The following is a 13,678-nucleotide window of genomic DNA, read 5'->3' as shown; positions in this document are numbered from 1 at the left end:
ATCAACCAAAAAGGAGTGTGGACATTCTCATCTTGAAAGGCAAATCATGAAAAATGGAATAGATACCATTATTAGACTGAAAATCTGCACGCTTACCTCATATAGCTTCATGAAACACAGGAGGAATCAATTATATTAGTGCAATATATGAAGATTTTCAGATAACCATGTCATTAAGAACATGAAAAAAAGTCAACTAAACTCTTTAAGCCAGTTCAAATCACTAAATCCGTTGAATTGTTCATCTTCTCTGTCGCCTTGGAACAGTTCTGCCAAACCCGGTCTAAGACTAAGCAGCGCTTCTTTTTCTACATAGCAAACACTGATGCACACACCTATAGTGCCTTGTAGCGGTTGTTGCTATTTTTAATTTATTTATTTATTTTTAATCACATGAGTCGCACCCCCGGCCAAACTATGCAAAAATAAAAACGCTACTGATACTCCGACAAAATGCTGTTGTCAGATTAGGTGTATTCGATACTTGGCCCTCCTGCCTGCACGTGTGCAGCTGCTTTTAAAGCTTTAGTTTCTTTTAAATGTTTTTTTATTTTTTATTACTTTTACACATTGAACGCTTATCACTACTGCCTGGCAGTCTAAAATAATCTGCTGTTTAATACAGCAGATCATTTGTCGTAATTGTGGCACCGTTTGTTCTTGCACATTAACTATGTTTCACAAATCGCTTAAAAAAAAAAAAAAACTGCACTGGCACATTTTATACCCCCACTACCCAGAGGTTCCATAGAGATGAATCTTTTTAAAGGGAGTCTTGGAAACTTTGCCAAGGCAAAATAACATGCATATGACTGGAAATGTCTCATGGCCAGGAAATTTTGTTTTATGCCCAGAGAAATGAGGTCTGCTGATCCACTTGTAAACTGTAGTTTGAAAACTGATTTTGAGAGCACAATTGGTTTTCTTGTTTGTGCATATTAAGCTATTAGAGCTGGACAGTTGAGTTGTGGTTTGTACTTCTGATGGGTTTTGAGATTTTTTAACTTTAATCTGCAAATGTGATAAGAGAGAAAACTTGATTAGTTAGTTATTGCACTTGAAGTTATCCGTGATGGATCAGATTTTGTTGAGCCTTGTCAACACACTGTCTTTGTAAATTCTGTGCTCATTTTGTCACTAAAAGAATTGTGCTTCTTAGTATAGCTGGGTAACATTCAGTTGCCTTCTTTCTTCTGATTCTGGCTTTAGGAATACGACATCTCCTTTAAATGTTGAACAATATTTATAGTTCACCATTACTGTTCAAACAAAGCAGTGTACACTGGTAGCATGCCTAAAATAAATGGCCTCCAAGCAGTGTAAACATGTATTTGTTTATGTTCTTGTAAATGTTTTGGTTTACTTTGTCATCCAACTATTGACAAAAATGACAACCTTTGAAAAGGTTCACTAAAGGACAAGCATCCAAATTAAATGGTTAATGATTAGCCGCTTGACTAGAATTAAGTACTGTGAGAGACCATGCCACCCTATTTTCTGTTCCTGTACCCAATGGCACCTAGATCGTCTTGTCACTAACATTTATTGCTTCTATACAAAGTTAAAATGTGGTGTAAAATTGAATGGAGTATTAGCTGTCAGCATGCTTTCATTAGAGGTGAACGGAGTTGAAGTAAATGACGAGTGACAGGCCCAGAGCAGCAGCAGGCAGCTCTGCTGGTTAAACCCTTCAACTCTTTTTTTTTTTTTTTTTTTCCTTTTTTGTGCTGGTGAGTCATTCATCTTCTCATCTCTTCGTTAAAATCTTCTTCATCCATACCTTTTCGTGAAATAATCTTTAAATACTCTTTGGGTTATGATTTGAAAAAAAAAAGTAGTTTCATGACTTAACAGTCAGTTAAACTGTACCAAATTATTTTAGTTTTTTTTAGTACTTCGCACAGCCACTAAATAGATTTTGCGGATATTGCACAGATGGAAATTGGTCATATGTGAAAATGCATGGAAAAAGTGAGAAAATGTGTTGTCTTTACATGAAATTTTCACAGATGTATCACCAATGAACCATATTAACACCACAGAAGTACAACTAAACCATGCAGAGAACACGTAAATCAAGGTAGAACATGATCCATGCGTGAAAAAAGCACTGTTTTTATGCGTTCATTAGTGATTTCATGTATCAATTACGTAATTTTGACATATGTGCACCTTATTTATTATAAGTATATATATTATATATGCAAAATAAAGTTTATACATTGGTGGTGCATGCATGAAAAGTCTGTTAGACCTAAGTGGAAAGTTTGTGAAAGGCCACAAATTTGCGTATGAATCTTGCAAAAACACGCGCAATTGCATACGATTTACGTAATAAGCTACGTAAAATACGCATAAACTACGTAAGAAAGTGAAGAGAAAGTGTTTGACTGGTATGTATTTTTTGTGCAGATCCCGCATTTTCCTTACCAGTTTTATATAATTTTTATGAGAACCTTTCAAAGATATTGGAAAAATATGGGAAATATGTCCTAAATGTATCCTGACTGTATAGGAAAACCTTTAATTTAAAAAAAGAAAGTGTGAAGAAGCTAAACTGTGTTTGCTTAACTCAATCCCACTTGATCTAAACAACGTGCAGCATTTTATATAAAAATTGTATATAATCTAAATATTGTTAATCTTTGATTTTTAAATTTTAAATGCATAGTTTTTACTAAAAGTAATTTTTTTGACTTTGACATCATTGGTATTCCAATTCAGTTCAATTCAATTATTAGATAGCCCAATATTAAAACGCAGTTGTCTCAAAGGTCTTCATACTGGTAATTGTACAAAAGATAAAATCATTTAAAAAATACAATTACTGATTGCTAAACTAAACAAACTAAGCTAAACTGGGCATTCCTGCCCTTAGAGTCTCTCTGTAAGGAAAATTAAGCTTCCAGGGAAAAAAAAAAACACAATTTAAAATATCTTTTCGTCTTTGATATAGTTATTCCAATCAATTGCTGTTTTTGTCCATCCTTGTATACATTTTCTTAACAGAAAATGTATACTACACCCTATGCAGCTTTGTTCATGTTCCTGCACTCCATCTGTTTTTTGTGCCATCACCTCTGACCCCAGCCCCACACCCATCTCCCTGCTTCTAAAAGTTTTGACAGAAAAGCTTGCAAACAAAAACACCTAAGACGCCAGTAAAAACTGTCATCAAAAGGCTACTGTTTTTGAATGGACTGAAGCATGAAGAGTTGCTACAGAACACTAATGGATGCTTTTTAGAGCAGTCAGAAATATAATGCGTCATAATGGAGAACCTATCGGCACAGCACCTGCATGTCTAAATCTGGTTTAGCGTTTGGGGGCTGCACCGAGCGGCTTGTTTGATCAGACATGACCTCTGATCTCACTGACTGGCTAGCCTGAAAGAGACAAGTTTGTCATGCCCACTGAATGCATACCATTGTTGTCCAGCATTGTCTCATTCTGTGTCCCTAAAATGCTGATTCCTTTGGGAAATGATGCTGAGTCAAAGCACAGAGAGCAAAGCTTATTCACTCTTACGGTACCTTTGTCAAACCAGCTTGTTGTCTGGCAACAAAATGTCTGCAGTAACTTGGTTTTTTACACTTGAAATATCTAGCCAATAATTTTGGGGTTATTTTCAGTGATTAGTTTCTAAATTGTTATCCAACTGTAGAAGAAATACATTTGTATTAATTAGAAACTTGCTTTTTTTTTCCCCTTTCAGGTCTCAGTGGACAACCTGCTGATCTTGAGAAGAGGAAAACAACGTTTGGGGAAAATTTAATACCTCCCAAAAAGCCTAAAACTTTCTTACAATTAGTATGGGAGGCACTACAGGATGTCACGCTAATCATCTTAGAAGTGGCAGCTATAGTTTCACTAGGTCTTTCTTTTTATAGACCACCAGAAGCTGAAAGAGAGAGTAAGCAACATTTGTTTAATGTAAATCTTATTTTTGTTGAATATTATTATCGTTAGAAATGTGCTCTATTTTTGTATTATGCTATAGCCAGAATAATTGTACTGAAGAAAATCTAAAAGTTGTTTATTAATCATTTATGCAAGTTTTTTAAACTTATCCTCATATTAATGTAGCCTGTTTGAGCTCTTGTGCATCAGTGTTCTCTTTTTCACTAAACATGTTAGGTGCTGATGTTGATCATCTTTAAACCTTAAAACCACTACCTTAAAATGGATCTACAACATCTAGCAACATTATTCTTACCATCCACATTGTCTGATTTGAATTCCTGATATTGGCCCTCTGTTTAAAAGGATGCACAGATGCAATGTTGAGTACCGTAAATTCCGGACTACAAAGCGCACCCGATTACAAGCCGCACCTACCCATTTTCACGTGTAAAATTAGTTTAATACATACACAAGCCGCGTCAGAGTACTAGCCGCGCATGTGTTAGGCCGTCCTGACAGATCACGGCCAGAATCCCAGAGTGAGTGCATTTCATTAGCACATTGTGGGTGGTTCCAGCTTTGCCTCTAGCTCATGTATTTGAGTGTATCGACATCTGTCAAACAGCATGGACCTCTAATTCTGTTCACAAGTTCCTCAGTTATGGTGTTTTTATTTCATTTTTTTTTTATTTATTGACAATCTAGGTATCATACATAAAATTACTAACAGTAACCATATAATCAACATTACATCCCTCAGTTATGATGAGGAAATTTACATCAGCGATTCCACATTTCCCATGAGTCTTAGGGGCTAAAGGCGGGGCCAATGCCCGGCTCGCCATTCTGTTGTACGTGTTTAAGAATGAGCAAGTATCAGGAGTGCATGGAGGGGTGAACGGGAAAAGCTCTCCTTCCGCTTGTGTCGCGGCAGCGTTATGGGAGTAACAGGACTGGTTAGAAAACACAACGGTAAAATACAGCAGCGGCGACTGAAAAGCGCGCGCCTCAGCGTGATACGCGCGCCTCAGTGCGGCGCGTGCGTCAGAATTCAGAAGCCTCTGCACTCCGCGGACGCCTCTGCGCTCCGCTCCCGCCCCGCGCGCTCCTTGTCTCCCCTTCCTATCTACTCCGACACCTCTGGCCAGGGCGGCTTCAAGGAGGAGCACTTCGTCCCCGTTGCGCCGGTGGATGGAGCAAATCGTTTCTGTGCAAAGCAATCGGACTTAATACTGTACGTTTTGTGTATGAGGGGCGGATGCGTTGTTACGTGTGGGAGCCTTCAGACTGCCATCGGCCCCGCAGCTCAATCGGCAGATGTCTCCAGCTCACACGGAGGCTGTGAGTTTTTCAAAGCAAAATTCCGCTTTTACGGTTTCCTTAGAAACCGTAAATGGAGTGTACATTCACTCCATGCGCTGTTCTCTCCGTCACGCAGCAAACCGGCTTTTCCAAACCCGTTGGTGACGGTGGACTTTTTTACGCTGCTTTTAACGATTGCTTTTAACTTGAAAGCTTCATCATATTGTAGCGGCGATCACGTGCACGTTGGGTCTAATGGCCCCAAAGGATTCTGGGATGCGGCCGGGCATGCGTGTTTCATTTTGTTGAACCATGACTGAAGTGTCTAAGACCTGAAGTCAACTCCATGCTGTTTGGCTGCTTAGAGGTGTGTTGAATATAAATGTCTTGTGCTTGGTGTTAGATAAAGAGTACAAACTATTCACTGAGTTCAAAAGTACGTACATGGCGGCCGCTAATTAAATCCATAAATTAGCCGCGTCACTGAATAAGCCGCAAGGCTGTAAGCGCAGGAAAAAAGTAGCGGCTTGTAGTCCGGAAATTACGGTATATTAGTATGAGTTTAAGACTATGATGCTACGTTTACGCTGAGCATGTGTCACATGTTTAAGAACGCGCTGAACACGGGTACTTGAACGTGCTTTTAGCATATGAGGGTTTCTATTTACAGTGCTGTTACGATATACTTAAAGACTTGGTGTCATATAAGGTGTCATATAATTACGGCCGGACACAATCCGCAACTATTCATTTGTCCTCCATGATCAATTTGAAAACGGTTGACACTTCCATGAATTAAAAAGGACGCCACCCATATGTCACTTCCAAATCGGAGTCCCTGATCAAAGTTCTGCTGGTTTAAGTTTCAGTGCACGTTCAATGGCCCCTCTTTTGTACGTATAGCCTGAACACGGGCTTAAAACTTGCATAGCTACGTGTGAACGTGAGAGTTTTGAACGCGGAATTTACACAGACCTTTTAAGTGGCTGCATAAACGCGTTTTACCGAGGCCGGTGTGAACGTAGCATGACAGGTGACCAAGAATAATTTATTACAATTATGGCAGCAAAGCTGTGTCAAATGTGATTTTTAAAAAAATGTATTAAATAAATATTGGTAAATGTTCCCTCTATTTTTTTGCAGACTGTGGAAAAGCGGCTGGTGGGGTGGAGGATGAGCACGAATCTGAAGCAGGCTGGATTGAGGGTGCTGCAATTCTTCTGTCAGTTATCTGTGTAGTGCTGGTGACAGCTTTCAATGACTGGAGCAAAGAGAAACAGTTTAGGGGGCTCCAGAGTCGCATCGAGCAGGAACAGAAGTTTACTGTTGTGCGTGGAGGACAAGTTATCCAAATTCCTGTGGCTGAAATTGTGGTTGGGGATGTTGCACAAATAAAATATGGTAAGAAGAAGTGATCATTTGTGGTCATTAAATTCTTTTGTTTGGATATTTTAAGGATAAACAAGGATATGTGTTTTTGTTTTTTTATTTCTTTTTTTTCCGGCAAATATGGCTGCAAAAATGATAACGTGATCCTGCATCTTAAAGATTTCTTGTTGTTGCAGGTGATCTCTTACCAGCTGATGGCGTTCTCATCCAAGGCAATGATCTCAAGATTGATGAGAGCTCCTTAACAGGGGAATCAGATCATGTTAAAAAGACACAAGAAAAAGATCCAATGCTTTTATCAGGTAAACCTCACAATAAGATTTAGGGTACTTCAAATCCAGATTTGAATCTAGATGGCATTTTCAGAAGTTTAAATAGATTTGTTTTGATTTAAGGCAGTTCAAACTTAATTATTTAAGCCTTCACAGCCACTGTTAAGTTCCAAAGGTTGCCAAAAATATCAGCAAACTTTTACATATTGAGTTTTTACAATAAATAGTGAGGACAAGGAGAACTCCACATTTTAAGTGAAATTGTAAAAAAAATCACGCCCCTTTTTATGACATTAAGGTCACATGACAAAAACCTCCAATCAGCATTGACTAGAAATTTTTAAAAAAGCATTGTTCTTGTGGTTTCAGGTAGGAGGTTTTATATTTTGGCCGTCATTATGTATTAAAGTTTATAGTGCAATTAAAGTTGATGATGCAATTCTGCAAACTGCATCATCTTAAATTTATTTTTTTTCCATTTCCTTTTTCCCCTGAACTATAATCTGATGTACGGTACTTTTAGTGGTTGGTTTTTCGAAGTGGGCCCTACCATTGTCTCCACTTATGGAAAAAAAATATGTGGGTAGATTTGTAAACATACAGGACACACTTTAGTTAAGAATTGCAACAGCTTATGTTGCACATCACTGAGGTTATTTGTTTTTTTTCCTCATGGGTCTGAAGTAGACAGAGAATTTTCTTTACATACTAGACATATTTGGTACGACCAGAAATGTAAGAAATGAAGTTGCACATTTTTTGTCAGACTCACCAAGTTTGGATTTTTTTCTCTGTGGGACATTTTTTTCTCAAAGTACTTGAAGAACATAACACGTTTTACAAATCATTCCTCAAAAAGACATCTTTAAGAGATCTAAGCCCTTCAAAGCTGAACTCAGTCATGTGATTCTGCATAACCTTGTTTAAAAATCTGTTTATACATATTCAGTCTTTTATTAGCCTTATGTTAGTTGACCATTGGTAGCTTCTACCATCTTGCTGGGGCTTGAACTTAATGATGTCTAGGATGCAAAACTACACATTACCATTTAATAAAAGGATCAGTCAACATTTTCCAAGTATTTCCAAGTAGTTTGATTTTATTGCATTCTAGATTTTTTAAAACATTCCTTTAACAGTGAATATGTATAAATTATATTAATATAAATGGGATCTAATGTCCGGGGAAAAAAAGGCTTAGTCAAGCTTTGAAATTAACTTTCTGTAGAAAAATGCTATGACCCTAATACCAAAAGCATTGATATTTTTGAGCGTTTTAATTACCGTAGATTGAATGGTTCAGGGGTTTTTGTGTCTTCACTATTTCTTGAATTTCTCTTACATTAAATTTGGCTTTTTACTAAGTTAAAAAAAACAACAACATAACAATAAAAGTTGAAAGTTATACACAAATGTTCTGTTCATAATGTCTTTTTTTCTTTTCTATTTTTTATTTTTTTTCCAGGCACCCATGTAATGGAAGGCTCAGGGAAAATGGTGGTCACTGCTGTGGGTGTCAACTCACAAACTGGAATTATATTTACTTTACTTGGGGCTAATGAAGATGAAGACGAAGATGAAGATGAAAAGAAAAAGGAAAAGGAGGAAAAGAAAAAACAGAGAAAAAGTAGGTTCCAGCGTGTTTAAATAGAAATTTCAACTAATGTCACATTAAGACATCGCGAATGTTCATACCAAAGTATACCAGAACTTTAACCCCCCCCCCAAAAAAAAAATCCAATGAGAAAAACAAATTCATGTCAAGTTTGTATTTTATCAATGTTGGATAAAAAAATAATCCTGCAAGTTCAAATATTTTCCTCTTATTGATATTAAAATGTATATTTACAGGCAAGAAGCAGGATGGATCTCTGGAAAACCGAAAGAAAGGCAGGTTTTATTCCCACACATAAAGCTGTTTGTAATTGCCTTGCAGCTTAACACCTACATTTAGGTATTAGCATTCAGCTTTATTGGAGCTTTCCTCACAGTTCTCAGTGCTGGGTAAAGATATAAGCTTCTTTGATTAATTGGCTGTAGGGCTTTTTATGTAAGTAATGACCCCATATCAGCATATACTTAGTGCAGACTGGTCTGTGCCATCCAGTGCACACACGGTCTTGTCCTCTGCTCTTAGTCTAGCCTCTTTTTTTTGTCTCTCTCTAGCTCTTTGGGTTTTGAAACGCTGGTTCTGAATGTACCAAGTACATCAATAAATCAATATAATTCCTGGATAAACATCTGCTTTCCCACTATCCCTCTTTTCTGAAATGCTAAATCAACACTGCAGAGTTTTTTTTTTTTTTTTTTAAAAGTCTAAAAATAAATGATCCAAACCAAAACATGTTAAAAGTACATAGTGCAGTGTCGGGTAGAAAATAATGAGGCTTTAAATAGTTAGCACCCCAGCAAGCGAGAGTTGTAGACGTGCTGGGATTGTAAAACCAGAGGTGCTTGGGTTTGAGACCACAGATGTGGCGCTCGGTCCCTGGTGCACAGATTCCCTCTGCCTGCCAGGAGTCAACAGTAATCCTTTAGATTGAGATTACGCTGAACGTGTAAGTACAGAGCAAGCCGCAGAAGCTTCCGTTTCCCAGCATTCCAGCTGCAAATGTTCTACTACATTACAATAGAGCTCCGTCAGCACACATTTTAAAAACACACCGAGTCTGCGCGACATTTCATGCCTTTTGTATCAAAATATGAAGGAAAAACTGTTCTCTAGGGTTTCTAACATGATTGTTGGTTGGTGGGCTAAAAGGGCAGATCTGTCATGTGGCACAAAGAAACTCAGTCCATCCTCCACTCTTTAACTTGTCAGGCTTCGAGCAGGAAAGGTTACTTGATAAAGGGGCTATTTTGACAAGAGATTTTAATTTTTTTGTGGTTGTCAAAGAAGAGAACTGCTTCTTAAACCGAACCCTGGTTGCTTTTTTACGATGATCTCCAAATCTCCGTGGGGTGCTGATCTGTCTTCATTCTTTGGCTTATTCATATTTTAATTTTCCTTTTACTTTATTCACTTCTGAATCAGAATCATAAGTTGCCGGTCCACTGAAGGGCCACTCATAGAGATAGACGACCACACACACTTGTTAGAGGTTATTTAGTCCCCAAAATAGCCTGATTATGAAACAAGTTTGTGGTATGAAAAAGTATTTTAACTATTATGTTTTTTTAGTACATTTTGTGGTCTTTCTGACGTTATTTTGTCCTGTACACATTTCTGTTTCAGTCTTTTTTGTTCTTGTTGTTGTTGCACCAGTGAACCGGCTTACATAATTCATTTTAAAATTTGCCTTCCATCTTTCCTAAAGCTAAAGCACACGACGGCGCTGCAATGGAAATGCAGCCACTGAACAGTGATGAGGGAGCAGACGCTGAAGAAAAAAAGAAATCCAATCTGCCAAAGAAGGAAAAGTCTGTTCTCCAAGGAAAACTAACCAAACTAGCCGTACAGATTGGAAAAGCAGGTGAGGCAGACAAACACATTTGATATTTTGAATAAGACTCAAAATAAAGACTCACTCCGATAAATTGAGTTTTGGGTGTTTTTAATATGTTCTTGTGGCATTTTTCTGACGACAGAGGACATGCATAAAGAAAATTGAGATTAAAATTTCTGAGTATTTCTTTATTCAAAAAAAACCTGATTGGAAAAGCACAAGCTTTTCCAGTTTTTTCAAGTTGTGACGTAGAAAATACACAAGGTGGGCCACGAGCTCCCTGCTCTGCTCCATTCCGAAGCATCCACTTGTAGATGACTAGATCCAATTGCATCTTTGTTTTCCTCATCCAAGTTTGCATCTGACTTAGAACTGCACAACGTGATAACCCAATTATTGCTGGTCCTTTTTGTTGTGGCAGTAATGTTTTGAGGGGTTGTAAGTGCACACAGCTCTCAGCTATGGGTAAGGTGGAGCGGGGTTCCTCCACACCAACTGTCCCACCTGCAACTAATGAGTGAATTTCTAATGAAATCTGCAGAAACTTTCCCCTAAAAAAACCACACATTTTTTTTGGGATCGAGGTAAAATGGAACTCTTTGAAAATGGATCAACAGATGATCGGACGGTCTTTAATGTTGTGAGATACTCTACCGTAGCCTCTTTTGTTTGCTCTTAAGTATTTGATATTCTTCTCCTGCTTTGTGTAACTCATATATAGCTGCAAATGCATTGATTGTTACACAATAACGCATAAGACACTTCTGTGTTGTCTTTGTGTAACGATGTGCTTTCTCTCATTCTTTCTAGGTCTGGTCATGTCTGCCATCACTGTCATTATCCTTGTGGTACTGTTTGTAGTAGACACCTTCTGGATCCAGAATCTGTACTGGGTCAAGGAATGCACACCGATCTACATTCAGTTCTTTGTGAAATTCTTCATTATTGGTGTCACTGTTCTGGTGGTGGCTGTTCCTGAAGGCCTGCCACTCGCTGTAACAATCTCCCTGGCATACTCAGTGAAGGTAATATCTGCTAAGCCTGCCAAATGAGCTGCACCACGGCTGACCAGCTTACACTTTAGCCTATTAAAACTAGCAGGGCAGACCGTTAAGATAGCGCTAACTGATACACTTAAGTCTGCTCTGATCTTCTGTTTTCTGAAAGCATAAAAATGCTCTTATTTCAGCTTAGTTAACATATGTTCGTTTTAACTTTTTCCACTTTTATGCAGAAAATGATGAAGGATAACAACCTTGTCCGCCACTTGGATGCTTGTGAAACTATGGGCAATGCAACAGCTATCTGTTCGGACAAAACTGGTACCCTCACTATGAACCGCATGACTGTGGTACAAGCCTACATAGCTGAGAAACACTACAAAAAGGTTCCCGAGGCTGAAAACATCCCTTCAAACGCTTTAGAGCTCCTGATTCTGGGCATTGCAGTTAATTGTGCTTACACCTCTAAAATCATGGTAAGGTTCTTAAAAAGGTTGCTCTTAAAATGCACTGTGCAATAGTTTTTCAAATTTAATTTACTATCTTTTTTTTTTGTTTTCTTTCTTTTCCCCCTAGTCTCCAGAGAAGGAAGGAGGCCTGCCCCGACAAGTTGGTAACAAGACCGAATGTGCCTTGCTTGGTTTTTGTAACGACTTGAAACGCGACTACCAGACGATTCGCAATGAGATACCTGAAGAGAAGTTGTACAAAGTCTACACCTTCAACTCTGTGCGCAAATCAATGAGCACTGTGTTGAAGATGGCCGATGGCAGCTTTAGGATGTTTAGTAAGGGAGCCTCAGAGATTCTCCTAAAAAAGTAAGAACAATTTTTATCCTTTGTGCTCACATTTGCCATGTTGTCAGTCAGTTCTGTTTTTAAATATTTCCACAAAATGTTCCTGAAAGTTGAATTGTTCCCTTTTTTTTTTTTACCTGGCCCTGCTGGCCAGACTCGTAGTAAATATTTATAGTAGCTTTAGCTGCTAAGAAGTTCAAGTGCATCCCACACAAGCCTCTTGGATTGTGACTTAAAAACAGGCACTGAGAAAATGAACTGGTAACAGCTCTGTAAGCTGCTTAACCAAGTAGGCTCCTTTTTAACCCACAAAGGGCTTAGTGCCACTTCTTGCTGCTGCAGTACAATTTTAAATGCTTGGAGTTTTTCTCCCTCATCACATTTACCAAATGCTGTTTGACATTTAAAGTTAGTACTTCTCTACTTTTGGTGTTCCTTACCAATTTCCTCTTTTTTTAGCTGTTCCTTTATTTTCTTTTTCCTCACTTATATCCATTTACATATTCCCCCTTTTCTCTTTGCCAATTTCAGGTGCTATAAAATCCTTACAGCGAATGGTGAGCCAAAGGTGTTCCGCCCACGGGACAGAGATGATGTGGTTAAAAAAGTGATCGAGCCTATGGCTTCAGAAGGTCTGAGGACCATCTGCCTTGGTTATAGAGATTTTCCAGCCACAGAGGGCGAACCCGATTGGGATAATGAAAATGACATTCTTAGTGGACTGACCTGCATCTCTGTGGTGGGCATAGAGGACCCTGTAAGACCAGAGGTAGGAGGTTATTTTAATATAAAACACCAACTGCTGTCATGCAAAAAACAAAAAAAAATTGAGCCTCCGTTTTAACTTTGTAGGTTATATTTCAAAAGCGTGAATGTCACATGTTCAGCAGTGTGTTAGCTGGTTAAAATCAAATCTTTAGTGCAGAATGTCCTAAAACTAGAGTACTGTGGAGGAGCCCATAATGTAAAGCTAAAAATGATGCCATATCAGCCTAAAAGTGTCAAATAAATAGCACATTTCACATAGTAAATTCTGCATTTTTTAAGTGTTGTACAAATGCCACAGTTTTTTTTTTAAAGAATATACTTTAAAACAAAATCAAAACAACAGATTAAGGATGTAATGAAGTGTCATATATTTCAAACTGGCATTTAGAGAATTGGAGTCAACTGTTGCAACGGAATAAAAATATCTAGAAGTATAGTTAATTGGGTAAATCAAGTGTTTTTTTTTTTTGTCAATCAAGGCTTAAAAGGCACTTTTGGAGACATTTGTTTGCCAAAAATACAATAAAAGTGTTCTTTTTTTTGTTTTATTTAAGCTTTAAAGTGTTTCTATAAAAGACAAGGAAACTGTAAGAGGAAAAAAATCAAATTGCTTTGTAGGATTATCAATTATTTACCTTGGTTTTCTGCTGGTTTGTGCCGGTCAGACGTTCTGGACTCGGGGCTTGGTACTGAAAAAACTGCATTTCGATTTCAGAACCTGCCTTGAAGACTCATTTACATTTTTGTAAAGTGCTAAAAATAACATTTTTATATTTATTTGATTTCTTAATGGGTTTTCT

At 37.9% G+C, this 13,678-nt stretch overlaps 1 protein-coding gene across 8 annotated transcripts in view; it reads left to right on the top strand.

The window, feature by feature from the left end:
- The window catches only part of atp2b1a (ATPase plasma membrane Ca2+ transporting 1a), a 41,963-nt gene that overhangs the window by 18,664 nt on the left and 9,621 nt on the right, over positions 1 to 13,678 (top strand). For 4 of the 8 annotated variants that reach the window (XM_020714113.3, XM_020714109.3, XM_020714115.3 and 1 more), the window contains exons 3-12: positions 3,716 to 3,913; positions 6,349 to 6,606; positions 6,771 to 6,896; positions 8,332 to 8,493; positions 8,718 to 8,756; positions 10,184 to 10,339; positions 11,123 to 11,337; positions 11,547 to 11,789; positions 11,890 to 12,131; positions 12,642 to 12,879. In XM_020714113.3, coding sequence (XP_020569772.1) covers positions 3,716 to 3,913; positions 6,349 to 6,606; positions 6,771 to 6,896; positions 8,332 to 8,493; positions 8,718 to 8,756; positions 10,184 to 10,339; positions 11,123 to 11,337; positions 11,547 to 11,789; positions 11,890 to 12,131; positions 12,642 to 12,879 — 1,877 coding nt within the window. The remainder of the gene's footprint in view (positions 1 to 3,715; positions 3,914 to 6,348; positions 6,607 to 6,770; positions 6,897 to 8,331; positions 8,494 to 8,717; positions 8,757 to 10,183; positions 10,340 to 11,122; positions 11,338 to 11,546; positions 11,790 to 11,889; positions 12,132 to 12,641; positions 12,880 to 13,678) is intronic. The other 4 variants (XM_020714114.3, XM_020714112.3, XM_020714116.3 and 1 more) reach the window with 1 other exon arrangement.

The sequence above is a fragment of the Oryzias latipes genome, chromosome 23 (genome assembly GCF_053564925.1).
Source record: "Oryzias latipes strain Hd-rR chromosome 23, Olatipes_Hd-rR_3.1".
NCBI classification, from domain to species: domain Eukaryota; kingdom Metazoa; phylum Chordata; class Actinopteri; order Beloniformes; family Adrianichthyidae; genus Oryzias; species Oryzias latipes.
The sequence above is the reverse complement of the archived record's forward strand: the minus strand, read 5'-3'. Positions and strand labels throughout refer to the sequence as shown.